Source organism: Rana temporaria, chromosome 6, assembly GCF_905171775.1.
Source record: "Rana temporaria chromosome 6, aRanTem1.1, whole genome shotgun sequence".
Lineage (NCBI taxonomy): Eukaryota > Metazoa > Chordata > Amphibia > Anura > Ranidae > Rana > Rana temporaria.
In genome coordinates, this window is record NC_053494.1 from 159792818 (window position 1) to 159818966 (window position 26149).

Here is a 26149-nt window from a genome sequence, read left to right on the forward strand (position 1 = left end):
GGCATGCAATCTGCCAAAAAGACCAAAAGAAGATCTGCAACCCGCACCACCCGCTCCAGCACGAAATCAGGAGATTTACACCGCTTTTTTAGCCCCTCTACGGCGATCCCTCCGGGCGCGAGGGTGGCGGCGCCAAGAGCCAGCCCACGTGGCAGACCAGCGGAGGATCTGGAACAAGACCTCTGGACCTTTCGACCGGAGGAAGCAGCAGTACACCCCGCCACTCCGGGCACACCCGAGGACCTATACCCAACTATGGCGACCCTCTCCCCTCCGACCGGAGGCCCTTCGGCGGAACAGGAGATAAGGGCGCTGCTGCAGGCCCTCCCCACAAGACAAGACATAGAGTCTCTCATACTTAAACTAGAGGAGACTCATAGGAGAGACTTCCAGGAGGTGCGTGCGGAGATATCCACGCTGTCGGACAGAGTGACCACCGGGGAGGGATCGCTGGCGACCCTGGAGCGGAGGGTGGCGGATCTGGAGCGGGACAGAGACCACCATAGAGAAGCGGCTACTACGCTCCAACTGCACCTGGAGGTCGAAGACAGGAGCCGCCGCAACAATCTTCGGCTGCGGGGGATCCCTGAGACGGTGGACCCGAGGCCCTGGATGACGTTCTGTTGGGCCTGTTCCGTGACCTGCTGGGCAACCCGGAGGAAGTCGTGGAGGTGGACCGTGCACACCGCGCCCTAGGTCGGCGGACCCGGACAGACCGCGGGACGTGGTGTGTCGGCTGCTGCGCTACACGCAGAAGGAGCGCATCATCCGCGGTGCGTGGGACAGAGGGGAGATCCTCCTGGAGGGCGCAGCGGTGAAGGTGCTCCCGGACCTCTCCAGAGCGACTCTGCGCAGAAGGGCGATGCTGAAGCCCGTCCTGGACCTAGCTAGACAGCGGGAGTTTACCTATCGCTGGGGCTATCCGCTAGCGGTGACCTTCAGGAAAGATGGAGCAGCCTTCACGGTCCAGTCACCAGCAGACCTTCCGGCCCTCTTCCGTTTCCTGGATGCGGACCAGATACCGATCCCCGACTGGCTACAGATTCTACCCCGCGTGGCAGGAAGATCAGGCCCTTCAAACTACAGGCCGGGAATAGAGAACCGACAGAGGGGACGCGGACGGAGGAGACAGCGAGCCCCCTCAGGAGAGGAGCGCCGTGAGTAGGCCTTGGGCCACGATTCCCTGACCCCCCCCAGGCTCCCACCTAATCCGATCTCCCGATCCCCTCATCTGATGTCCCGGTGACTCCCCCACGATGTTGAGATGTTGGCTCCAGGACACTGAGCACTGCTTTTCGCAGCTCTCCTGGGTCTAGGCAGCCACTAGCCACTCAGATCCCTGTTGAGGCCCTCCTCCGGCTCGTACCCAGACCCGAACACTCTAGACTATGTCACCCACAACACTGGGGCCCTATGGTCCATATCCGAGCCTTGGAGGTACGCTGCAATAATGGGGCTCCCGCGCTGTTAGAGCGCGCCCCGGCCTACCCCATAGATGCATAAGTGCCCCCTATGAGAGAGGGATCCCTCCTGCACCAGTGAAGACTTGGCTATGCCAGAGACACCCACACGAGACAAAAGGGGCTCGTCTACCCTTCTTTGATTTTGTTTTTTAGGCCGCCTGTTCTGGTTTATTTCGTCATATTTTTTGCCCGGGCATGATCTCTTTCTCTTCATTATTCCTGCCCACCCGCTGGCAGCGCAGGCCAATGGGGGAAACTTTGAACTCAGTGGAAGGGGACTGCCCCACTGGCCAATGCTCCTGTTGGGGGCGAGGGGATACTAATGTTGTGATGTGACCATATGTGTGATGTGATAAGATGGAGGAGGGGAGGTGATACGGCTTCCCCGGGGGGAAGCAATGAGGGGGGGGGAGGAGACTGGCCCTTTACCATCCTGAGGAGGGATATGAGGATGAGAGATGCTATGAGTCATTGGGGTGCTGTGAGGGGGAGGACGGGAGGAGTGATCTGACATTACGCGGGAGGGAGGCCAGGGGAGATGGGTCATATATATCCCTTATTAGGCCCACTGATCAGTCCCCCTACCGGTTGAACCCCCTCGACACTGAGTGGGGTCCCCCGGAAGGGTGCCTTATGGGATACGTGCTCCTTATGTTTTATGTCTCTGTTTGCTACTTAAATGCTGTTGCAAGTTATATATGTTTTAAGATAGATTGCATTGCCATACTTATGTTATCTTATTTACGTTGGCCGGGGGGAGGTTGGATGGAGTCGGGGGCTCACAGTGCTGGCTCTGTCCAACCACCGACCCACATAGGCCTGCGCTCGAACTCCGGACTAGTTCTGGTGAGCGCTCTAGCTAGTTAAGCTAATTTAGATTTCTCTACTAGCCGCACTCTCTGGTGCCGGCTCTTTACTACGCTCTATATCTTTTCTATTCTCCTCTATCTCTGTACCCTTTAACTTTCCCGCCCCCGGACTCATCCGGGACACTTCCCACTACCTTTCCTTGACCCTCCCTAACATCCCCAACCCCCCCCTCTACTCAACCCCCCCCCCCCCCCCCCCCCGCGAGCATGGACGCACTGACAATTGTTTCATTGAACGCTAAGGGCCTAAACACACCCGAGAAACGCAGGATGCTGCTACATGAGGTACGCAGCCTGAGAGCGGACGTGGTAATGCTACAGGAGACGCACTTCAGGGAAGACAAGCTTCCAATCCTAAAGAATAGATATTATCCGACGGTCTACCACTCCTCCTTCTCCGAAGCAAAATCCCGAGGTGTCTCTATTCTGATTGCGGCCGGTGTACCGTGGACACTAGACGACATACAGAGAGACACCGGGGGACGCTTCCTGTTCCTAAAAGGACGGATAGGGTCGACAGGCGTTACCCTGGCGAGCTTATACGCTCCTAATGACAACCAAGACACCTTCCTGGCGAAACATCTAGACCGACTGACGAGATTTGCCACTGGACAGTTGATAGTAGGGGGCGATTTTAACGTTCCACTATCTCCCTTGGAGGATACCTCCTCGGGGACATCCTCCACCTCGGGGAAAATGCGGGGACGCATACAGGCAGCACTTCACGCATGCCAACTGGTGGACACATGGCGTCTATTGCACCCGGGAGAGAAAGACTTTACCTTTTTCTCCAGACCCCACCAGGTATACTCCCGGATAGACTATCTTCTGGTCCATCATAGGAACCTGATAGCGGTTAAAGAGGCTAAGATAGGCTCGATAACTTGGTCGGACCACGCCCCGGTAATATTAGTATATGCCCTGACGGACAGGGAGACGGAGAGAAGACACCCATGGCGGCTAAACGAATCCCTTTTGCAGGACCCCGAAATACTGGCAGACGTGGTTAAAGAACTGGGACACTATTTTTCCACCAACACTGTCCCGGACAGTAGTCCGGAGGTGGTCTGGGAAGCCCACAAGGCGGTCGTCCGCGGTATTTTTATTAAACATGGGGCCAGACGGAAAAAACTCAGGACAGAACAACTAACGACATTAATGACTAAACTAACAGCCTTAGAGACGCAACACAAAAAATCACCGACGAAACAATTGGGATTGGAACTGGACACAGTACGGCGACAGGTGACGGACGTCCTTACGTACAAAGCCAAGGCGACCATCCAGATCTGTAGACGCAAGGTCTATGAGTCAGGGGACAAATGTGGGAAGATGTTAGCCCGCTCACTGAGGACACAAACTAGTGCAGCATATATACCCCACATTGTTACCGCCGGTGGGCAGAAGGTGTCGATGCCACAAGAGATCGCTAGAGAATTCAGAGACTTCTATGACACATTATATAACATACCCTCAGCGACTCGGAACCCCGACGGAGACCCTTCTCGAGACTATTTGACCACTTCAACCATGCCAACACTCCCAGTCGAAGCCAGAGAGGTGCTAGAGGAACCCATTACCCTGCAGGAGCTTCACACCGCTCTTGGTAACACCAAACCGGGCAAGGCTCCAGGCCCTGACGGCCTGACAGTGGCGTACTACAAAACACTGCTCCCTACCCTGGGCACGCGTCTGGTTGAGTTGTTTAACGGTCTGGGTCTAGGGGGGAGGCTACATGTATCAACCCTACAGGCGCAGATAGCCATCATCCCTAAAGAGGGGAAAGACCCCAGTCAGTGCGGTAGTTACCGCCCTATCTCGCTTCTTAATGTAGACCTTAAACTCCTTACCAAAATTGTGGCGACTAGAATCCAACAACACCTGACGAGCCTTATCCACCTTGACCAAGTGGGATTTGTTCCTACTAGGGAAGCTAGGGACAACACTGTCAAAGTCCTCAACCTATTGCACGTGGTGAACACCTCGAAGACGCCATGCGTCCTGGTGAGTACGGACGCCGAAAAGGCGTTCGATCGTGTTAACTGGTGATTCATGTTTGACACACTAAGACACATCGGCTTGGGACATAGGATGATGAACTGGATTTTGGCTATGTACACAGAGCCGTCGGCGCGGGTCAGGGCCAACGGGGTGGTGTCAGAGGCCTTCCAAATTGGGAACGGAACGAGACAGGGGTGTCCCCTGTCGCCACTATTGTTTGCATTGACCCTCGAGCCATTTCTGAGACATGTGAGACTGAACACGGACATATCGGGGGTCAAGGTGGGAGAGGGAGAATATAAGGTGTCTGCCTATGCAGACGACCTGATGTTCACACTGACTGACCCCGAGGTATCCCTACCGAGTCTGATGAGAGAGTTCGAGACTTATGGGAGACTGTCCAATATGAAAATCAACATAGGAAAGTCGGTAGCAATGGGAGTGGGAATCTCGAACCCCCGCCTAGATCGACTGCGCCACGGCTTCAGCCTACAGTGGACAGATACAGCCATAAGCTACCTGGGAACCCGTATCCCTCCGTCCCTCCCCCAACTTTTTAAGCTCAACTTCCCACCACTGTTAAAAACCACTCAGAAGTTGCTAGACCAATGGACAACCGGCCTGCACTCCTGGCTTGGGAGGTGCGGAATACTTAAGATGTCCATTCTACCTAAGTTCACGTACCTTCTCCAAGCCCTACCTATACGCATACCGGCGGAATATTTTAGGCAGGTGCAATCCATGTTTAAAAGCTTCCTGTGGGCAGGGAAACATCCCAGGATTCACAAAACAGTGTTGTCCCTACCCAAGACATACGGTGGACTGGCTATGCCCAATATCCGCACGTACTACCACGCGGCACACTTAAACAGACTAGTGGACTGGTGTCGACACGGGAACACTAAACTATGGCCCCACATAGAGCAAGCTCAAAGCGACATCCCCTTGCGGAGGGCCCCGTGGTGCGATACGGGGCTGCCCAAGCCTCTACGATCTCACCCGCTGATAGGTGCCACGACCAGTATCTGCGCGAAGCTGCTCACTCAAATGGGGTCACCGCCGGCGAATTCGCCCCTACGACCAGTGCTAGGTAACCCGAATTTTGAACCAGGGCTACGGGACGGAAGGTTCCGAGCGCTAAGAGAATCGGGTGTGTGTCAGGTTTCCCACTTTAGCATAGCAGGCCGTTGGAGGACACCCGCAGAGTTGACGGATCAGGGAGGGGGATTTCAACTAGACTTTATGAGGGCGAACCAGCTGAACCACTTCCTACATACCATGAGACCCCCACAGACGGGGACTCTACCTCTCACACCAATAGAGGAGATATGTTCGGAGACGGGCACATTGCCACACGCGCTGTCCATTTTACACAACATACTGGTAACACCGCAGGAGGGATATCAACTCCCCTGTATCACGAAATGGGAACAGGAACTCCAATGCACGTTTTCGGCCAAGGTGAGACAGCAGATTCTGACCTTCACACACAAATCCTCTATTTGTACCAAAATACAGGAAACAAACTACAAAATCCTGACTAGGTGGTATCGCACCTCGGTTCTGCTTCACAAACTCTTTAGGTCCACCTCAGACGTGCTGGCGCTGTCAGGGGGACGTAGGTACACTGACCCACATTTTCTGGTCATGCCCACTGCTGAAACCCTTCTGGGCGGAGGTCAGGAGGATATCACAGAAGTTTACTGAACGCCAGATCCCTGATGACCCAGCATACCTCTTGCTACACGCTAACACATATCCTACACGCGTATACAAGAAATCGGTTATCCGACACCTTCTAGACGCAGCTAAAGCATGCATCCCCGCTTGCTGGAAATCTCCACACCCACCGACGGTGACGATGTGGCTCCGGAGGGTAGATGATATCAATAGAATGGAGGATCTTATCCTCACAGACCGAGATAGGCAGGAGGCATATAAAAAGACTTGGCAGTTGTGGAATGTGTTCACCTACTCAGATGAAGGACAAGCACTTAGGGGACAGACCTAGACTCCTTGACACAACTCCCCCCCTCTCCAGGGAGGAGTTAACTTTGATACTCGGCGGAGCGATGACAGGCCGGATGGCTGACATGCTCCATGCCCGCGGGCAAATCCCCTTACCCCCCCCCCCCCCTCCCCCCTCCTCTCTCTCTTCTCTTTTTCTTTCCTTCTTTCCATGATGCTGTCGGGAACCTGACTCCCGAGGCGACAACCTTTCTCCAATCTTCGGATGGGTGGCGGGAGGTATTACTCCCTGCCGCTTCATTCTCTCCCTGTCTTCTACTTTCTTGATATCGGAAAAAAGAGGGCGTGTCCGCGGATCCCTGACTTCACACCGCACTCCGTTACTGGAGGCTCTTTGAGGGGCAAGGTCATCACGGGAAGAGATGGTAGGCTCGATGACACGAACACGGAACAGACGGATCACAGACTATGCTGTACCCACTACCCTGCCGCACTTTACTAGTCTATCCTTGAACGTGTAAAGATGTTGCCGTTTATATGTTCTTAATGTGATCCATGTGGACACGCTCTTTGTTGTGAGTAAATAAAGAATTTTGAAAAAAAAACAAAACAAAAAAAAACATGTTATACTTGCCTCCACTGTGCAGTTCGTTTTGAGCTGGAGGGTTACAACTGACCCAGGGCATCAGCAGAGCTGGAGGGTTACAACTGACCCAGGGCATCAGCAGAGCTGGAGGGTTACAACTGACCCAGGGCATCGGCAGAGCTGGAGGGTTACAACTGACCCAGGGCATCGGCAGAGCTGGAGGGTTACAACTGACCCAGGGCATCGGCAGAGCTGGAGGGTTACAACTGACCCAGGGCATCAGCAGAGCTGGAGGGTTACAACTGACCCAGGGCATCAGCAGAGATAGGATGTACTACTGAGCGGGGCATCAGCAGAGATAGGGGGTACTACTGAGCGGGGCATCAGCAGAGATAGGGGGTACTACTGAGCGGGGCATCAGCAGAGATAGGGGGTACTACTGAGCGGGGCATCAGCAGAGATAGGGGGTACTACTGAGCGGGGCATCAGCAGAGATAGGGGGTACTACTGAGCGGGGCATCAGCAGAGATAGGGGGTACTACTGAGCGGGGCATCAGCAGAGATAGGGGGTACTACTGAGCAGGGCATCAGCAGAGATAGGGGGTACTACTGAGCGGGGCATCAGCAGAGATAGGGGGTACTACTGAGTGGGGCATCAGCAGAGATAGGGGGTACTACTGAGCGGGGCATCAGCAGAGATGAGGGGTACTACTGAGCGGGGCATCAGCAGAGATGAGGGGTACTACTGAGCGGGGCATCAGCAGAGATGAGGGGTACTACTGAGCGGGGCATCAGCAGAGATGAGGGGTACTACTGAGCGGGGCATCAGCAGAGATAGGGGGTACTACTGAGCGGAGCATCAGCAGAGATAGGGGGTACTACTGAGCGGGGCATCAGCAGAGATAGGGGGTACTACTGAGCGGGGCATCAGCAGAGATAGGGGGTACTACTGAGTGGGGCATCAGCTGAGATGAGGGGTACTACTGAGTGGGGCATCTGCTGAACTAGGGTACCAATAAGAAGGGGATCTGCTGAATAGGGATAATACTGAGCCGGGGTTCTACTGGGCCCTTTTAAAACAACACACAGACACACAGGGCATTTTCCAAGCCTCAAAAAAGCATCACACAAGCATCAAAAACACATAAAAAAGCATGTTGAAGCAGTAGGTGATTTAATGTGTGTAAAAGTCGAAGCAAGTGTAAATGAGCCCTTAGATGACGGGTGGCACAGACAAGTCCACGTTATTGCCCTAAACATTATACTAAGGGGAGGAAAGACTAAAACAATTATAGCCAACACAGTCAGCAAACTTACCTCCAAATGGAATAACGCAGACATTACGTTTGCAGGCCAGGTCTACAATCCGTACTACATCTTCATGACATTCTGCACAAGTAAAAAATACAAGACTTTCTTACAGAAGAATTATACCGCAATCAACCTTATATTCAAACTCTAAATTACTGCATTTGTTATTTTGAAGTGCCTGTATTGGAAAAATTCTGGGGATTTAACCAATAATTTTCTGCATATTCATTTTTCATGGTTCACGTAGCTACAGGTAAGACATTTGCCTACATATTTTGTGCTGGAAGGCATCTCTCTCTCTCTCTCATTTCAGAATGTTGGAAGGCATGAAACTGTAGGGTGCATAGTTAAGGAAAATACCTGAGAGGTCACCTGCAAGCTTGTTCAAAGAAGTAAAGAGTAATAGCCCATGGCAACCATTAAAGAGTGCCGCTTTAACAAATTTTGGTGATGTGAAATATGGTGCCTTATATAGACCACTAAGCTTTAAACATTACCACTCCTTTAATGTGTTGTTATTAAATTGAGCCTGCATTACCAGGTATGGTACAAAACGAAAACATATTTCTGAGCCAAGCAGTTCTAGTTTATCAAATTCACGTGCCATAAATTAGCCCGACTTCTACACAAAATGTAATTCATTGTAGGGGGTTATTCACTAACTGCACAACTGAAATCAATCTGAAAGCACTCCATGCCCCCTATTGGTCTTCCGTCCCAATTTTCTTGGGATCACGACCTTTATTGTAATAGGTATCCTGTTTTAAATTAAAGCAATGCTTTACTTTGTTACATAATGAAAAAACATTTCAATGGAAGGATAATATTCCACAGTGGGAGTCTCCCTTAAGAGAGTCTTAAGAATTTGTATTTCTATGGAACGCTTAGTAAAAAAAAAAAAAAAAATGTAAAAAAGGGATAAAGGCAGATGCCAAGTCAACTTTCTCCTAAGGGGGTTGTAAAGGTTTTTTTTTTATTTTCTATTTCTTATTCCTTTAAGCTAGTGCATTGTTGGTTCACTTACCTTTTCCTTCCATTTCCCTTCTACATTTTTTTTTCTTTGTCTGAATCTCTCACTTCCTGTTTCTCCTCAGCAAACTTCACACCATTATCTGAGCGGTGTTTAGTCAGCCAGAACAGCTTACTGAGGAGGAACAGGAAGTAAGAAATTCAGACAAAGAAAAAAAACATTTAGAAGGGAAATCGAAGGAAAAAAGGTAAGTGAACCAACAATGCACTAGGAACCTATTTAGTAAATAAAAAACTAACCTTTACAACCCCTTTCATTCAACCTTTCCCAACCAGGGTTGCTCCCGAGTTTGCTGGGGGTTCCTTAACCACTTGCCGACGGCGCACCGTCGAAATACGTCCACAAGGTGGCTCTGCTGGGCGAGAGCACGTAATATGACGTCCTCTCCCAGCCGCCACTAGGGGCGCGCGCGCCCCCGACTCCCGTGCGTGTGCCTGGCGGGCGCGATCGCCGCCGGGCACACGCGATCGCTCGGTACAGAGTGGGGACCGGGAGCTGTGTGTGTAAACACACAGATCCCGGTCCTGTCAGCAGGGGAAATGCTGATCTTCGGTTCATACAATGTATGAACCGAGGATCAGTGTTTCCCCTAGTGAGGCCACCCCCCCCCCCCCCACAGTAAGAACACACCCAGGCATACTTAACCCCTTCCCCGCCCCCTAGTGTTAACCCCTTCACTGCCAGTGGCATTTTTATAGTAATCCAATGCATTTTTATAGTACTGATCGCTATAAAAATGCCAATGGTCCCAAAAATGTGTCAAAAGTGTCCGAAGTGCCCGCCATAATGTCGCAGTACCGAAAAAAATAAATCGCTGATCGCCGCCATTACTAGTAAAAAAAAATATAATAAAAATGACATAAAACTACCCCCTATTTTGTAAACGCTATAACTTTTGCGCAAACCAATCAATAAACGCTTATTGCGATTTTTTTTTACGAAAAATATGTAGAAGAATACGTATCGGCCTAAACTGAGGAAAAAAAATTTTTTTTTATATATTTTTGGGGGATATTTATTATAGCAAAATGTAAAAAATATTCATTTTTTTAAAATTGTCGCTCTATTTTTGTTTATAGCGCAAAAACTAAAAACCGCAGAGGTGATCAAATACCACCAAAAGAAAGCTCTATTTGTGGGGAAAAAAAGGACGCCAATTTTGTTTGGGAGCCACGTCGCACGACCGCGCAATTGTCTGTTAAAGCGACGCAGTCCTGAATCGCAAAAAGTACTCTGGTCTTTGGGCAGCAATATGGTCCGGGGGGTAAGTGGTTAACCACTTAAGCCCCGAGCCTCATTCTGAGATATGGGCCCAGATTCACGTACAGCGGCGTATCTTTGAGCGGGCGTAGCACATCTCATATGCTCTACACCGACGTAACAGAGAGGCAAGACCAGTATTCACAAAGCACTTGCTCCCCAAGTTACGGCGGCGTAGCGTAAATGGGCCGGCGTAAGCCCGCCTAATTCAAATTAGGAAGGTAGTGGGCGTGTTGTATTAAAATTTGCCGTGACCCCATGTAAATGAATTCCCGAAATGAACGGTGCATGCGCGCGTATGCTCAGAATCACGTAACATATACTCCCTAAGATACGACGGCTCAATGCGTACGACGTGAACATAACCTACGCCCAGCCCCATTCACGTACGACTTACGTAAAATACGATGGCTGTTCCGACGTCCATACCCTAACATGACTTACACCTGCTTTAGGTGGGATAACTTTACGCCGGACGTACGCCTTACGTAAACGGCGTAGCTTACTGCGACGGGCGCAAGTACGTTCGTGAATCGGCGTATCTAGGTCATTTACATATTCGACGCGTAAATCAATGGAAGCCCCCTAGCGGCCAGCGTAAATATGCACCCAAGATACGACGGCGTAGGAGACCTACGTCGGTCGGATCAAGCCAAAATTCAGGCGTATCTTGTTTCAAGAATAAGGCGCATAGATACGACGGCGCATCCTAGAACTTACACAGCGTATCAGAAGATACGTCGGCGCAAGTCGTACGTGAATCTGGGCCTTGGTGTTTACAAGTTCAAAACTTTTGTTTTTGCTAGAAAATTACTTATATATATATATATATATATATATATATATATATATATATATATATATATATATATATATATAAATAATGTTTGGGGGTTCTTAACACCCTAGAGAATAAAATGGCGGTCTTTGAAATACATTTTGTCACATCGTATTTGTGCAGCGGTCTTAAAAGCACATTTTTTTGGGGGAGGGGAGCACTTTTTTTGAATATAAAAAAAAAAAGTCAACAGTAAAGTTGGCCCTTTTTTTTTTTGTGAAAGATAATGTTACGCTCGTGGATTGGCGACAAACTTTTACCCTTAAAAATACAGGTTGTATGTTTTGAGTTATAGAGGAGGTCTAGGGCAAGAATTATTGCTCTCGCTCTAACGATCGCGGCGATACCTCACATGGGTGGTTTGAACACGTTTTTTTGTTCGCTTCTGCTAGCAAGCTTTTTTTGTTTTTCTAATTTATTTTATGAGAGATATATATATATATATATATATCCAGTGGCTTCCCATTGCCCAATGAATAAAATTAAAAAACACCAAGATACAAAGCCATTTACAACTCTGCCCCGAGCTACATCACCAATCTTGTCCCCAAATATCGCCCAAGCTGCCCTCTCCGCTCCTCCCAAGACCTCCTGCTCTCTAGTTCCCTTGTCTCCTCCTCCCATGCTCATCTCTAGAACTTCTCTAGAGCCTCTCCCATCCTCTGGAACTCACTACCCCAATCTGTCTGGTTATCTCCTACTCTGTCCACTTTAAATTTTTTCCTGAAAACTCATGTCTTTAGGGAGGCCTATTCTGCCTTCAACCAACAACCAAATCTTCCATTTCATCAGTTCATCCCGCACAGTTACTACCTTATGTTTCACCAGCCCCTCTCTATTAGAGATTGTAAACTCGCAGGAGCAGGGCCTTCCTAACCTTCTTGTATTGAATTGTATTGGTGCCTTTTCTCCTTTTCTATTGTAAAGCGCTGCACAAACTGTTGGCGCTACATAAATCCACTAGAATAATAATAATAATAATCATCATCATCATTCAGACTGGCTCTCTGTCTGCATTCGGAGTCATGCAACTCTTGCAAGGCTGTCAGATTTTGACATGCAACCGTGTCTGTGCAGCTGCTGCATCTGCATCTCCCTTCATAGGTTTCTTGCATGCAGCTGGTGGCAGATACAAACGCCAAAATTCCCGCCTCCTGTGTGCAGTACGGGCGCCAGCGCTCATTTGAATTGGGCCTAATAAGTGATTTAATGAAGACAATCAGCTGCCAACGGGGAAGGTTAATGATGCACTTGCTCCTGTAGTGAAATACATTTTAATTGCCCACAAAGTACCATTATAAATGAAAAACAAAAACCTGATTTTTTTTTATGACTTGCAAAATTGGGCAGCAGAGGGGTGGGTTAAAGAACCAGCAACATCAAGCGTGTATTGGAGTACTCGGCATTCACCAGAGAGATCATGCATCACGCTGGAAAAGAAGCACAGCAGACTTTGGGCCTGTTCACACTATAAAAACGCAGTGTGCTTCAGCCCAGGTTCACACTGGGTACGATTTGAGATGCGATTTCACATGTCAAATCGCATCTCAAATCGGCGGCAATTGTACCGTCCTAATCGGTGCGACGCCGCGCTGCACTGATTTCAAAAAGTAGTTCCTGTACTACTTTTTGCGATTTCGGGCCGCGATTTACATTGAACCCTGCACAGATGTCTCTTAAATCGCGGCAAAATCGCAGTAAAATCGTGATTTTTACCGCGATTTTGAATTCGCAGTAGTGTGAACCTAGCCTCAATGGACTCCTTTTCATTCATTGAGGTAGGTAGTTTTAGGCAGCACATTTTAAATAAATAGGTTGTTATCCCCAGAGTTATAAAAAAAATAATTCGGGCAGGTTTTAGCGATCTGTTCTAGGGAGGCTGAACTGAATCAAATTCCCGACAGCCAGTATACACCGTATACTACACAACCTCCCTGCAAGTGCTTCATTTGAATTTAAGGAATTAGTCGTTTCAAGCGTAATTGCATAAAACAGCGATACAATTAGAACAGCTAATATTTAACTATCTTTATTCGGTTTAATTAATGTACAATGACTAATTTGGCTATTCTGAGTGGGCCTTGAGCTATTTGCAAAGTTAACCTACATGCAATTAAATAGCAATAGTGATAATGACGTGTTTAATAATATTTAACCATTACTGTTGTGTATATCTGCACTGTTAATTGCCACTTTGAGTCTCAATCCTGCCTAATTGGCACTGCCTAATCACTAGAGAAACATGGCTAACAGTCCATTTCACATGGGCAGTCGAAGCATCTTGTATACAGTAAAAAGCAGCTTTTCGAGAGGATTAACAGGATTGCTTATTGCCACTTATTCATTTGGGAAATTTAAAGCAGAGTTCCAGACGTGTTCAGGTTTATTAAAAGTCAGCCGCTACAAAAAAAAAAAAAAAAAAAAAAAGGAAGGTGTAGCTGCGGACATTTGATAAACACACACTCGCCTGTCCCACAGTCCAGCGATGTGGCTGCCCGGACCCTCACTTCTCTACCTCCCCTATTCCCGGCGCTGGAATTACAAGTGTGGGCACTTACAGCTTTCGCAGCCGGGTGGGCACTGCGCATGCGCAAGTCACGCTGCACCGCCTCAATGGTCAGGCAATCTTCTGGGACCTGTGATGTGTCCCAGAAACTTGCAGGAAGGGAGGGGGAAGAGCAGAACTTCTGCTCAGATCACCTAGACTGCCCAAGCGGAAGTGGGAGCGGGTACCTGTCAAAACTAGGTAACCCACCCCCCCCCCCCCCCCAAAAAAAAAAAAAGACATAATCCGTATTTAACCACTTCAGCCCCAGACCATTTCGCTGGCCAAAGACTAGAGCACGTTTTGCAAATCAGGACTGCGTCCCTTTAACCGACAATTGCGCGGTTGTGCGACGTGGCTCCCAAACAAAATTGACGTCCTTTTTTTCCCCACAAATAGAGCTTTTTTTTTTTGTGGTATTTGATCACCTCTGCGGTTTTTATTTTTTTGCGCTATAAAACAAAACTAAAGCGACAATTAAAAAAAATATATTCAATATTTTTTACTTTTTGCTATAATAAATATCCCCCCCCAAAAAAAAATCTATAAAAAAAAAAAAAAAAAGTTTCCCCACAGTTTAGGCTGATACGTATTCTTCTACATATTTTTGGCAAAAAAAAAAAAAAATGCAATAAGCGTGTATTGATTGGTTTGCGCAAAAGTTATAGCATCTACAAAATAGGGGTAGTTTTATGTTATTAGTAATGGTGGCGATCTGCGTTTTTTTATCATGACTGCGACTTTATGGCGGACACTTTACACATTTTTGGGACCACTGTAATTTTTACAGCGATCCGTGCTATAAAAACGCACTGATTACTGTGAAAGTTACACTGGCAGTGAATGGGGTTAACCACTAGGTGGCACTAAAGGGGTTAGGTGTGTCCTAGGGAGTGCTTTTAACTGTAGGGGGGATGGGCTGTGTGTGACACGACACTGATCATCGCTTCCTATTACAGGAAGCTGTGATCAGTGTTCTGTCACTAGGAAGAATGGGGAAATGCTTGTGTACATCAGCATTTCCCCGTTCTTCCTCTCCGTTAGACGATCGTGGGTATCCCCGCAGACATCGAGTCCACGGGACCCGTGGTCAGACTCACAAACCTCACGGCGCGGGGGTGTCCACAATGCCGCTTCTTAAAAGGGACGTAAATATACGTCCATCTGCCTGCACGTGCCATTCTGCCGACGTATATCGTCGTGCGCTGGTCAGCAAGCAGTTAAAGAATGTGCTAAACTGAGATGTGAATGTGAAGATGTGAAACAATGTGAATCAGCCACAGAGAGCATTATAAAGCAGTAAACTTCATGGGCTAGATTCAGCAAAGAATTACGCTGGCGTATCCATAGATACGCTGCGTAAATTCAAAGCTGCGCCGGCGTATCTACTTTCTGTATTCAGAAGGCTAGATACGCCGACATTAGCCTAAGATCCGACTGGCGTAATTCTATTACGCCGTCGTATCTTAGGGTGCATTCTCACGCTGGCCGCTAGGTGGCGCTTCCGTTGTTTTCGGCGTAGAATATGCAAATTACCTAGTTACGTCGATTCACAAACGTACATGCATTCGTTTTTTACATCGTTTGCATAAGGCTTTTTCGGCGTAACGTTGTGCCTGCTTCTATGAGGCGCACTCAATGTTAAGTATGGACGTCGTTCCCGCTTCGATTTTTTAATTTTTTACGTTGTTTACGCAAGTCGTTCGCGAATAGGGCTAGACGTAATTTACATTCAAGTCGAAACCAATGACGTCCTTGCAACGTCATTTGGAGCAATGCACACTGGGATATGTACACGGACTGCGCAAGCTGTGTTGACTATATGAAGTGTATACATCCTGAATCTCATCAGGTGTTTACAAATGACCATGTACTATCTTGTGTAAAACCATTAATCAAAGTCATACAAAAAACTCAATACGGTGAGAAAATCCCAGGATGCGCCAAAACTCTCAGAGTAGTAGGTCCAATCGGCATATCGGCACACGACAGAAAAGTGGAATGTAAAATTTGCTGGGAGCTGCCCACCAATTTTTTATTTTTTTTAATTAACATTTAATTTTAAATAATGTTTTATTTATAATAACGTTTAGTTTAAAGTTGAGTTAACAGCTTCCAGTGGCTGCCCCGCGGTGTGTTGATATACCGCTTAGACCTATTACTTAAAGCGGTTGTAAACCGCATATATAATTTTTTTTTTTTTTTTTACCTGCAAGGCAAAATGCATAATCAGCTAGTATGCACCGCATAATAGCTGATTATATAATACTTACCTAAAAACGAGGTGAACAACACTTACCTGGTTCACGCCGAGCGAGATGTCATCTTGCTCCGGCGTGTCTTCCGGGTATCGCCGCTCCAGCGCTGTGATTGGCTGGAGCGGCGCCGCTCCAGCGCTGTGATTGGCTGGAGCGGCGATGACGTCACTCCCGCGCATGCGCGCGGGAGATTTAAAATCGGCAAGGTCCGGCGGCTGCCGGATCTTCCGCCGTGGATCCCCCCTGCGCATGCGCCGCCCGCATTGCGAGGGGAATATCTCCTAAACCGTACAGGTTTAGGAGATATTCTTTTTACCTACAGGTAAGCCTTGTTATAGGCTTACCTGTAGGTAAAAGTGCAAATTTAAGGTTTACAACCACTTTAAGCGTTTAGGTGCAACCTTTTCTCATTGTATGGAGTTTTCTGTATGACTGATTAATAGTTTTATACATGATAGTACTTGGTCTTTTGTGAAGACCTGATGAGATTCGTGATGAATGTATATGCTTCATAACTTCAATAAATCTCCCTGAAAAAGCCATAGAAGACGAAACATGTTAGGGTATCTACTTGAAAGCTAAAATGAATCACAAATGAATGGGATTCTGATTTTATGTAATCAAACTGTTCATTTTTTTTACTTCATTTGTGCATTTTTTGTACCTAAAAAGTCCCACAATAAAATTCTGTTTGGTTATAAAGAACTATGATGGGGACACATAAGGCACAGACCCTTCCCTATAACACATATCGGACCAACAGACCAAGCCATAAACGTCAGTTCTGGGTAGACAGTCCTTTCAAATTTTAAAATGGATTACGGTCTCACAAAGCAGGCATCTGATACAGTTTTGTAACATAAGCAAGAGGTCAATGACTAGGTCCCTACTGAAGTGATCAGAAATTAGGTCCTGCATACTTACGTGGCCACACAATGATGTCTGGAATTCTTTTAAACATTCCTTCCCTGAGTGTAAACATTTCGTGCAGGCAATGACCTAGAGACGAATACATTTATACACATACATTAGAATAGAGAAGTAATCATGTTGGACTATTAACACCCAGCCTGAGAATGAAAAATGCGTCTAAAAGTATACTGTGTACTATGGAGGACAGACATGTTATGTTCATGTTGTAGATCTTTTCTAATATATTGTCACTTAGTGGAACACTGCATGTCTTATCCTTACGCCTCCTTTTGCTGCCATACAAATCAAACCACCTTTTTTAAGGCCAATTTTTGGTAAACTGAAGTTTAGTGATATTATAGTCTCGTTTTTGTTTGGTTTAAAAATAACAAACATGTTCTACTTACCTGCTCTGTGCAGTTGGTTCTGCATAGCGCAGCACAGGCTCTCCTCTTCTCAGGTCCCTCACCGGTGCACCTGGCCCCTCCCTTATTCAAGTGCCCCCACAGCAACCAGCTTGCTATGGGGGCACGAGCCATTCAGAAACTGAGCTATGGCTCGGCCCTGCCCCTCTCTCTCCTCACTGACTTTGATTGACAGCAGCGGATCGAGATGGGGCTCAAGTCAGTATTAGGGGGGGCTACTGCACACAGAAGGTATTTATCTTAATGCATAGAATGTACCGTATTAGGATAAAAAAAAATCTGCCTTTAGAACCACTTTAAGGCCTCAGGCATTTTGCGGTTTTTCTATCAGCCTGTAGAAGCAACAATGTTGGCTTATGTGTCCATGCACATTTAAACATTTTCAGGCATATTTGTAGAGCAGCGTTTACAGGCCGAAACAAAAAACAACAAAAAAAAAAAACACACACACACACACACACACACGAGTGCTTTCACACTGGAGCGGTGCGCTGGCAGGGCGTCAGAAAAAGTCCTGCCAGCAGCTTCTTTGGAGCAGTGAACTCACACAGAAGTGCTAAAAAAATAAAATGCACTGATCACTGTATAAATGACAATGGCAGGCAAGGGGTTAACACCAGGAGCAATCTAAGGGTTAAGTGTGTCCTTGAGAGGTGCTTTCCAACTGTGTGCGGGACAGATACACTGAAGGAAAGTAGATCTTGTGTTTCAGCTAAACACAAGATCTTCCATTTGCTCGCTGACACGTCTCTCCACAGAACGATCGTTGGGTCATGGCGGCCATCAGACCCGCCGATTGGCTCCCGCTATGTCCAATCACAGCAGGAGCGGCGCTCCGTCTGCGTGCGCACATCCTAAACTACATGCACAAAATCACGTACAGGTACGTAATTTTGTGCAGCCTGGTCGCTCTGCCCCAGTATATATGTGGTGGGCGGTCCGGAAGCTGTTTATACTTCGTTGCATCCAGTGGTCAGGAAATTCTCACTGGGCTGTATATACAATTAGTGGTGTGCTGCCATTCCATTCTGCGTTGCACCCAATGTACATATACAGTAAAAACAAACATACCGGCATTATAGCACACAAGATGCAGATGTGAATGCTCTGTGGTGCGCTGCCAAATATAGAGCAAGTACAATTGTATGTGCGTTGAGGGGCACTGAGGGTGCTTTCAAAATAAAGGGGCTGTCTTAATGGCAACTAAGGGCAAAAATAACCCATAAGGGATACAAATTGCAAAGAAAAAAAAAAAAAGTGGTTCCAATTTCTCCATACTTTTAAACCACTCTCGTGCACGTGACAGTTCATCCTACACGGAGATATACATTTTACATAGATTCGGCCAGTCCCTCAAAATACTGCAAAGTTTAAGCGAACTCCTGTTTTATTTATTTTTTATATTGTATTCAGTGCGTTACTCTAAATAAGCCTTCTCCCTATGCGATTCCCTGCATAATGGCATTTCGAGTAGTTTGAGACTGATTGGGTTAATATTATATCCATCACAACATGTAGGTTATACTACCTTGTATTGTCTAAAAACAATATGGTACGACATGTTAAATACTGGAATCCCGCTTAAAAGAAATAAATCTGCATTATCATAAGGACTTGAATTGAAGGAAGGCACCAATTACATGATAAATATGATTTACAGCACAGACAAGAATTGCTCTTACCATGAGCTCGGAAAACTCGATCCTCAACGTCATGAGAAAATGGAATGCCGATGGCTTTAACGTCCTGGATAAATCCTTCATTTAAAATGGCTGGTGGAGCATCACTTACATTTAAAGATGCCTGATAAAGAAACATAGGTGATTTGAAATCGCATGCCTCTTGCAACGTGTTCAAATATTAGAAAAGTAAGACGTTCAAAAGTGTTAATCCACCAAAAACTTAGGTTTCAGTTTCTAAAAGTCTGCTGGTAAGTTGCCAAAAATGTGACCTGATCTTTATGTACGGTAGGTCATAATAATAAAGACAGCCTTACTTAGACTATATTGCGTATTATATGCCAAAAAAATTATTAGAGAGGTAAATTGATCTTCTGCACTAGGGGAAAAAAAAAAAAGGACAGGAACACTCCACCATTCTGTGGTATGAAGGAACAGACAGAGGAACCAGTGCAAGGATATTATAACCTATAAGAACTGTTCGTGCGCTAGGGTATTGTTCAATTTAAATTAAACCTAGCTGTACTTTGCGAATATGTATCAGGAGCAGTTTTGGCCATGATTAGGTTCAATCGGCAGTCCATTCATACTGTATGGGTTGCCTTAATGCCGTACACAGGTCCAAACCCAGCAGAAGACACTGCACACATTTTGTTTTTATCACATTACTAGCCAATTTAAAGATGCATTCGAGGCAGATATAAAGGACACAAACTAATACAGCTAGATAATCACTAAAACCATATGTTTTTTCTAGAAGGGACACACGTATTCAGATGCAGTTGAGTTATAATGCCGTCTATAGGAGGTTTGGATATTGTGACCCTCCTATGCCCAACATGGCTCAGTTTAGTGGAATAGAAGTACTGAAGGCAAGAGCAAAACCATAGGGATGGAAGAGGTGTCCCCCAATTGAAACTAAGAAAAAGATCTTACAGTAAGTAATAAAAAAAAAGTATTGTATATGAGGGAAACAGGAATTCAGGCAGTTGGGACATGCAAACGTATTCCTTATAAAGGGTGGGCAAAAACCATTGGACAGGCCCACAGGGGTAGTGGGACTTGACAGCAACTCAAAACCACTTGAACCAACACACAAATCTAATCAGATGGAATAAAAGCCCCCTACAGGATAAGGGGGAGGCCAACCACCAAAGAGAGGTCACAGGGCATCAACCCAACACACATAACCAGGATAGAGGATAGCACCAAAGAGTAAATCAACTCCAAGAAAAACAAAGGCTGAACCAGCAAGAGGCTGTGGAACCAAAAACGTATTAAAACAAATGGAAAAACAACTACCGTATATGATTAAGGAAGCACAGGCATACAACATGGTATGGTAAAGACCGGCAAAACCCCTTAGAAGAACGTGTCCACAAAGGAACCTCAAACAAGTACTGAAAATTTTCTTCAGAGAAGGAAATTATCAATACCAAGAAGGCGGTTGCCTAGCAAACAACCAATCTTGCAACCGAGATATCCAAACATATTCAAAAGTAGGCAGGGATAAAGGGTACATTGCAATCCCAGACTGGTAAATAGAACAAAGGAGGATGAGAAAGGACAAACATCAACTTAGCCGAAGGAGCCTCTGCAGTGTGCAAGAGGAACTCTGCAGGATCTTCCAGAACATATGGCCATGAATACAACCACACAAATGGGTCCCACAAAGTCCTCCAAAAGTACCATATCTGGAGCTGCAAGTACCTGTAGCGAGAACCAAGAGAATGTTTGCCCGATAACAATGGGCGCAAATTTATTGAGCAATGGTTTCTGCCAAATGATGGAGAACCCAGGTGCACAGAACTCTCCCTTGCAGCGACTACTAGATTAGGAGAGAGATTCCAATGCATTGTTCTTAGGAGAGACGTTATGCCAAGAGTACTCTTGGTATCAACCAGCATAGAGGCCAGGTAACTTGTCCTGTCACAGAGGATTTCCTCTCCTTTCCAGAGGAGAGGACACAAACTAGGTGATGTACAAACCAAGCCTAAATCTAATAAAATAATTCAGGGACAGGGTCCCCCAACAAAGAGAAAACCATCTGTTCCAGGGAGCCAGACTAAAGCCCCAAGGCTTGGAGATACTCCAGAAAGAGGCGTCTTAGGACAGCTGCAGAAGAGACCACCCTGCCTACCGGAAGAAACTGATGGGTCACCCCAGAAACTACCTAATCAATAGAGATGGTGAGGTCTCATTCCGGGCCCAGACCTTACTAAGAGGGTTCCCCAACTGACCCACATACTCCTTACTGGGGAAAATTGGTGAATTTCCTGCCTGTTGTCACACAGGTAGTAGACCTCTTCAATGACACACAGGTAGTGAACCTCTTCAACAATAATTTAAGCAGCCCAGCCTCACTCGCTGGTGAGAGATAGCTACTAACAGGCATTAGTGAGGCCCTATCCAGCCTAACCCTGCAGGTCTCACTCTTCAGTGGAGATCTGAGCATTTTACAATCAACATGACAGGAAGAGGAGTCCTCGTTTAGGTAAGGGACTGCCAGAACAGATCCGGGTCAATCCCGTTGACAGGATATCCTGTACCACCCTCAAGGGCTGAAGGTCATTCTGTGAAAGGAATCGGAGTCAGGACAGAGTAAAACTCTACATTTGGACATGGGTAAGGGGCCCAGAAGTGGAGAACCAAAAGGCAACAGGAGAAAATGCATCTTTTTGTGCAGCAACACAAGAGAGATGGTGAAGATACATTCAAGGAGGTGCCAAAGACACCTGTGGACTAAGGAGTCTGGTTGCTAAGCTGGAGAAGAAAACTGTCCAAGAATCTGCCTGGAAGCATACTCAACCTCCCACTTGTAGAAGCGAGGGGCACCTTCAAGCAAAGTGCTGTATTGAGGGGTTAGTCAAGCTCTGGTTTTGAGCACTATGGGCCGAGTCGGAGCCAGGCTCCGAAGGAACTTGCGGCCGAAGAGGGTGAGGAGACTCCTCTGCCCCCCCCTACTGTGAGGCAGAAAAACACCCTGGCCACCTGCAAGATTGCTCATCAGTGTCAAGGTTGGGCGGAATAGACCACAGCCTTCAAAGGCTTAGGCCGTGAACTTAGATTGCATACAAAATGGCAAAGAATGGTCATCCAACAAATAGAAACAACAGTTTTTTCAGCTCTTTAGCGCCACCCTTTAGGCAACTTCCGCTAAATGTTGTCTTATGGTTAGCATCGCTTATGAGCATGCGTGTTTATACTTTGGTTTTTTTTTGCCACAGACTTATGTACACGTGATCGGATAATCCGACATCACACATTTGTTGTCGGAAAATTTTAAAGCATGCTATCCCACATTTGTTGTCGGAAATTCTTTCACCAATTGTCCGTTGGAGCATACAAACTGTCGGATTATATGACAACATGAACAACATCCTGCCATCGTGTGTACGAGGATTTAGGGAGTCAAAAAAAGTAAAAAAATTATATGAAGCTAGCGTCCGTGTACCATGCACACAGCCAGAGTGCTCATTCTGTATAGACATCAGACCCATATGAGACAAGCTTAGACGCTTGGAACAAGCCATGATAACTGAAGCATAGGGCTTGAAACATTTTCTCTATTTCAGGAAACAGGGACCTATCTGTTCACCCATTCTGACAGATTAAAGTCCCTCCCAAAATGGGACAGAGGGCAAAATAAACCAATTCAAACTGGGATTTAAGGTGCGATTCCAGTTGCCTGTTAGTGGGAGCCCAGAAGGCGAGCACCATCTTAACCAATTAAAAGTGGTCTTTCTAGTAAGGTGGGTATATCTATGGTGAGAACATCTGTTCACAAATTCTTCTGAAAAGAGATCAAAGAGTTCAGACAAACTCTTAAGCCCCGTACACACGGTCTGACTTTTGACGGGCCAAAATCACATCGGAATTCCGACAGAATTCCATCGGAGTAAAAGAGAACATGTTCTCTATCTAAACTGACGAAATTCCTCGGAATTTCCGATGGAAAAAATCGGATGGGGCATACATACACGGTCGAAATTTCCAATGGAAAAAGTCTGACTGACTTTATGCCTTGTACACACGACTGGTTTTCCCGGCAGGAAAACTGCCATGAGAGCTTTTGGTCGGGAATCTCAGCCATGTGTATGCTCCATCGCAGTTTTCCCGACAGGAAAACTGCAGGGAAAAAATAAATAAAAAGAGAACGTTTTCTTTTTTCCCGCCTGACTTTTTCCCGTCGGGAAAACCGTTTGTGTGTATGCTTTTCTGAGGGGAAAATAAACACGCATGCTCAGAATCAAGTATGAGACGGGAGCGCTCATTCTGGTAAAACTAGCGTTTGGAATAGAGATGGCACATTCGTCACGCTGTAGTGGACTGAAAAGCACAAAGGCTGAAAAGCGAGAAGACTGAAAAGCGCAAATCGTCTCTCAAACTTTTACTAACACGAGGATCAGCAAAAGCAGCACAAAGGGTGGTGCCGTTTAAATGGAATGTTCCCTTTAAAGTCCTGTTGTTCATGGTGTACGTCACCGGGCTTTGGACAGGCGGTATTTGGCCTGAATGTGTGTATGCAAGGTAGGCTTGAGAAGAATCCCGTCGGGAAAATTTTTGTTTTTTCCTGCCGAAAAAAACGGGTGTGTGTACGGGGCATTAGATGAGGGGGTGGTAGAGGAAAATAGAGGAATGTATCAAACATACAGAGGGTTTAGTGGAAATAACTTTGCAGCTGTAGGAGCCCTACACAAGGCAAGTTACTGCAGACTGATCCTCTAGAATAGATGCAGGGTAGAATTTGCTGCATCTACAAGGTAGGACACGAGTAGGACACGAACCCCCGTAAATCTAAGGTGATGGAAGGAGACTCTGTACCGCTATACTGGTTCCTTTTTGTAATTTTATCTTTTAAATATGCTATTCTTGTTCTTCGTTTTTTTGGCTGGAGTTCTTCCTTAAGTTAAGAAATGCCTTGGGAAAAAAAAAGTAGTAGGAAAGGTAGACAGGGTTTTCTTCTTACATTTACGACATTTTCACAAATTGCTGCTAGATGCCTCTTTCCAGCCAAGTGGAAAAAGAGTAAAACTTGGCATAAAGTGGATCTTAATTAAAAAAGTGAACATGTGCTAAGTTCTATACATCTGTTGCAGGCTGCAACATACCATCATTGCTTTCTCCATGGCTCATAACGAACACCTGAAAGAAATATCTAAGCAATATGGGAGGCTTCCTAGAACAGATCAATATTCCTCCATAGGCCTGGTATTACTCACACTTATACTACACTAGGAAAAGCTACTTTATCGAAGCCTAGTTGAGATATATGAATGCATTAGAATGTTAGTGAAGCAGAACACATTCAAACATCAATATGTCCTTAAACAGAAAATATTTTGAACATTATACAGCGAATTGGTTATTATTAACTTGGCATAGTTTGCTCAAAGGAAGGAAGACTGATGGCTACATAATCTGATAATGTGCAGTTTTCACAGAGGGTTACACAGATACCCTTCTCCTATAAAATACCAATATCCATGTACTTTTATTGGAAGGAACAAAAAGGGGGCGCCAAACTAAGTAGCAGGTAAAAACAACTGTGTTTTATTATAAAGCCAAATGGCTACTTACATAAGTAGTAGACAGGTAATCATTTTGTAACTACTATTATCTGGGCCAGGTGATGGTGTGCCTGTACCCGACCGGGAGCTACCGGCCGAGTTGCAGTTCCATCCGGCCGGCAGCTCTCGGTCTGGTATAGGCACACCAGGCTAAGGAGCGGTTTACCTTTGCGGATGACTCAGGCACATGCTCAAAATAGCCCAGATACTACTAGTTGCATAAGAAGCAGACAGGTAAGCATTTCGGAAGTAGCCATTTAGCATTCTAATAAAAAAACTCAGTTGTATTTTACCTGCTACACTTAGGCCCCTTTCTCATTGCCGGACCGTTCAGGTCCGCCTGTCAGTTTTTTCGGCGGACCTGAATGGCCGCTCCATGCTCGTCTATGGAGCGTCAGATGTCAGGGGTTGACATGTCCGCTGACATCCGATAAAATCGGACGGATGGTGATAAGTCTCTATCCGTCCTGGCGGATCGGGTGGGATCTGATGAAAACAGACATGCTGTCTGTTTTTGTCCGATCTGTTCATAGCAAGCAGCGGCACTCGACAAGCCCCTCCCCGCTTAGTGAGCATAGAGGGACCTGTCATCCTCCAGCTCAGCGGAGATCAACGGAGAGATCTCCTGCTAAACTGGAGAACCGATGCAAGTGGATCTGCCCCATGTGGAAGGGGCCTTAATCTGGCGCCCCCTTTTGCTGTACCTACAGAAACTGCAGGAAAAAGGGCCCAGCACTTTTTTAAAACTCCAACCACACAAAAATCGCATGGTGCAAAAGCACACCCAAAAAACGTACTGCGTGTTTAGATGCATGGGGGCGCCATTAACCTTTCACCGCCAAGCGCACGCAAACATGCGGCCTCTCGGTGGCCGGGCCTTGCCACAGAGTGGCTGCATATTTGCGTGCAATAGCGCCAATAAATCTGTGCCGAGAGTGCGCGCCCTAGGCATTCCCACCACAATGCGGCAGCTAACTGAAACCTCCCGATCGCTGCTTGTGAGCGGTAGTTTTCTGATTATGTGACAGCCAATCACAGCAGTCACATGGCCATAAGCCCCGCCCTGCCTCCCGGCATTCTAAAGCCCTTAAATGGCTGGAAGCGCTGCCGGAGTGTTCCGACGGGTGGGGCGCCCCAGTTAGTACAGCGATATCCGCTACTGTTCTATTGTCTTCCAACATTCCAACAGTTAGTGCAGTGGCTCCTTCTGAACGGTCAGTTTTTTTTTCGTTCAGCCCTGCTGGGTGGAAGAAAAATACTAGTTTGTACCAAGCTCAAGACTGAATGCCGGCAACTCAAAAGACTAGCAGAATAACAGAGCTCAGTCTTGCCTGCATTATCTGTACCCATCGGGCATAATTACAATTCAACAAAAAGCTATGGAAATAAACAACTGGTACTGTACACACGCCTTTGCTAGCAAGCATTTATGCA

General features: G+C 46.6%; 1 protein-coding gene across 1 annotated transcript in view; it reads right to left on the bottom strand.

Annotated features, from left to right (window-relative positions):
- AGPS (alkylglycerone phosphate synthase) overlaps positions 1 to 26149 on the bottom strand; it is a 287284-nt gene that overhangs the window by 178388 nt on the left and 82747 nt on the right. Inside the window, exons 4-6 of the mRNA XM_040357672.1 lie at positions 19149 to 19269; positions 17054 to 17128; positions 8205 to 8276 (exon numbers count right to left, since the gene is read on the bottom strand). Coding sequence (XP_040213606.1) covers positions 8205 to 8276; positions 17054 to 17128; positions 19149 to 19269 — 268 coding nt within the window. The remainder of the gene's footprint in view (positions 1 to 8204; positions 8277 to 17053; positions 17129 to 19148; positions 19270 to 26149) is intronic.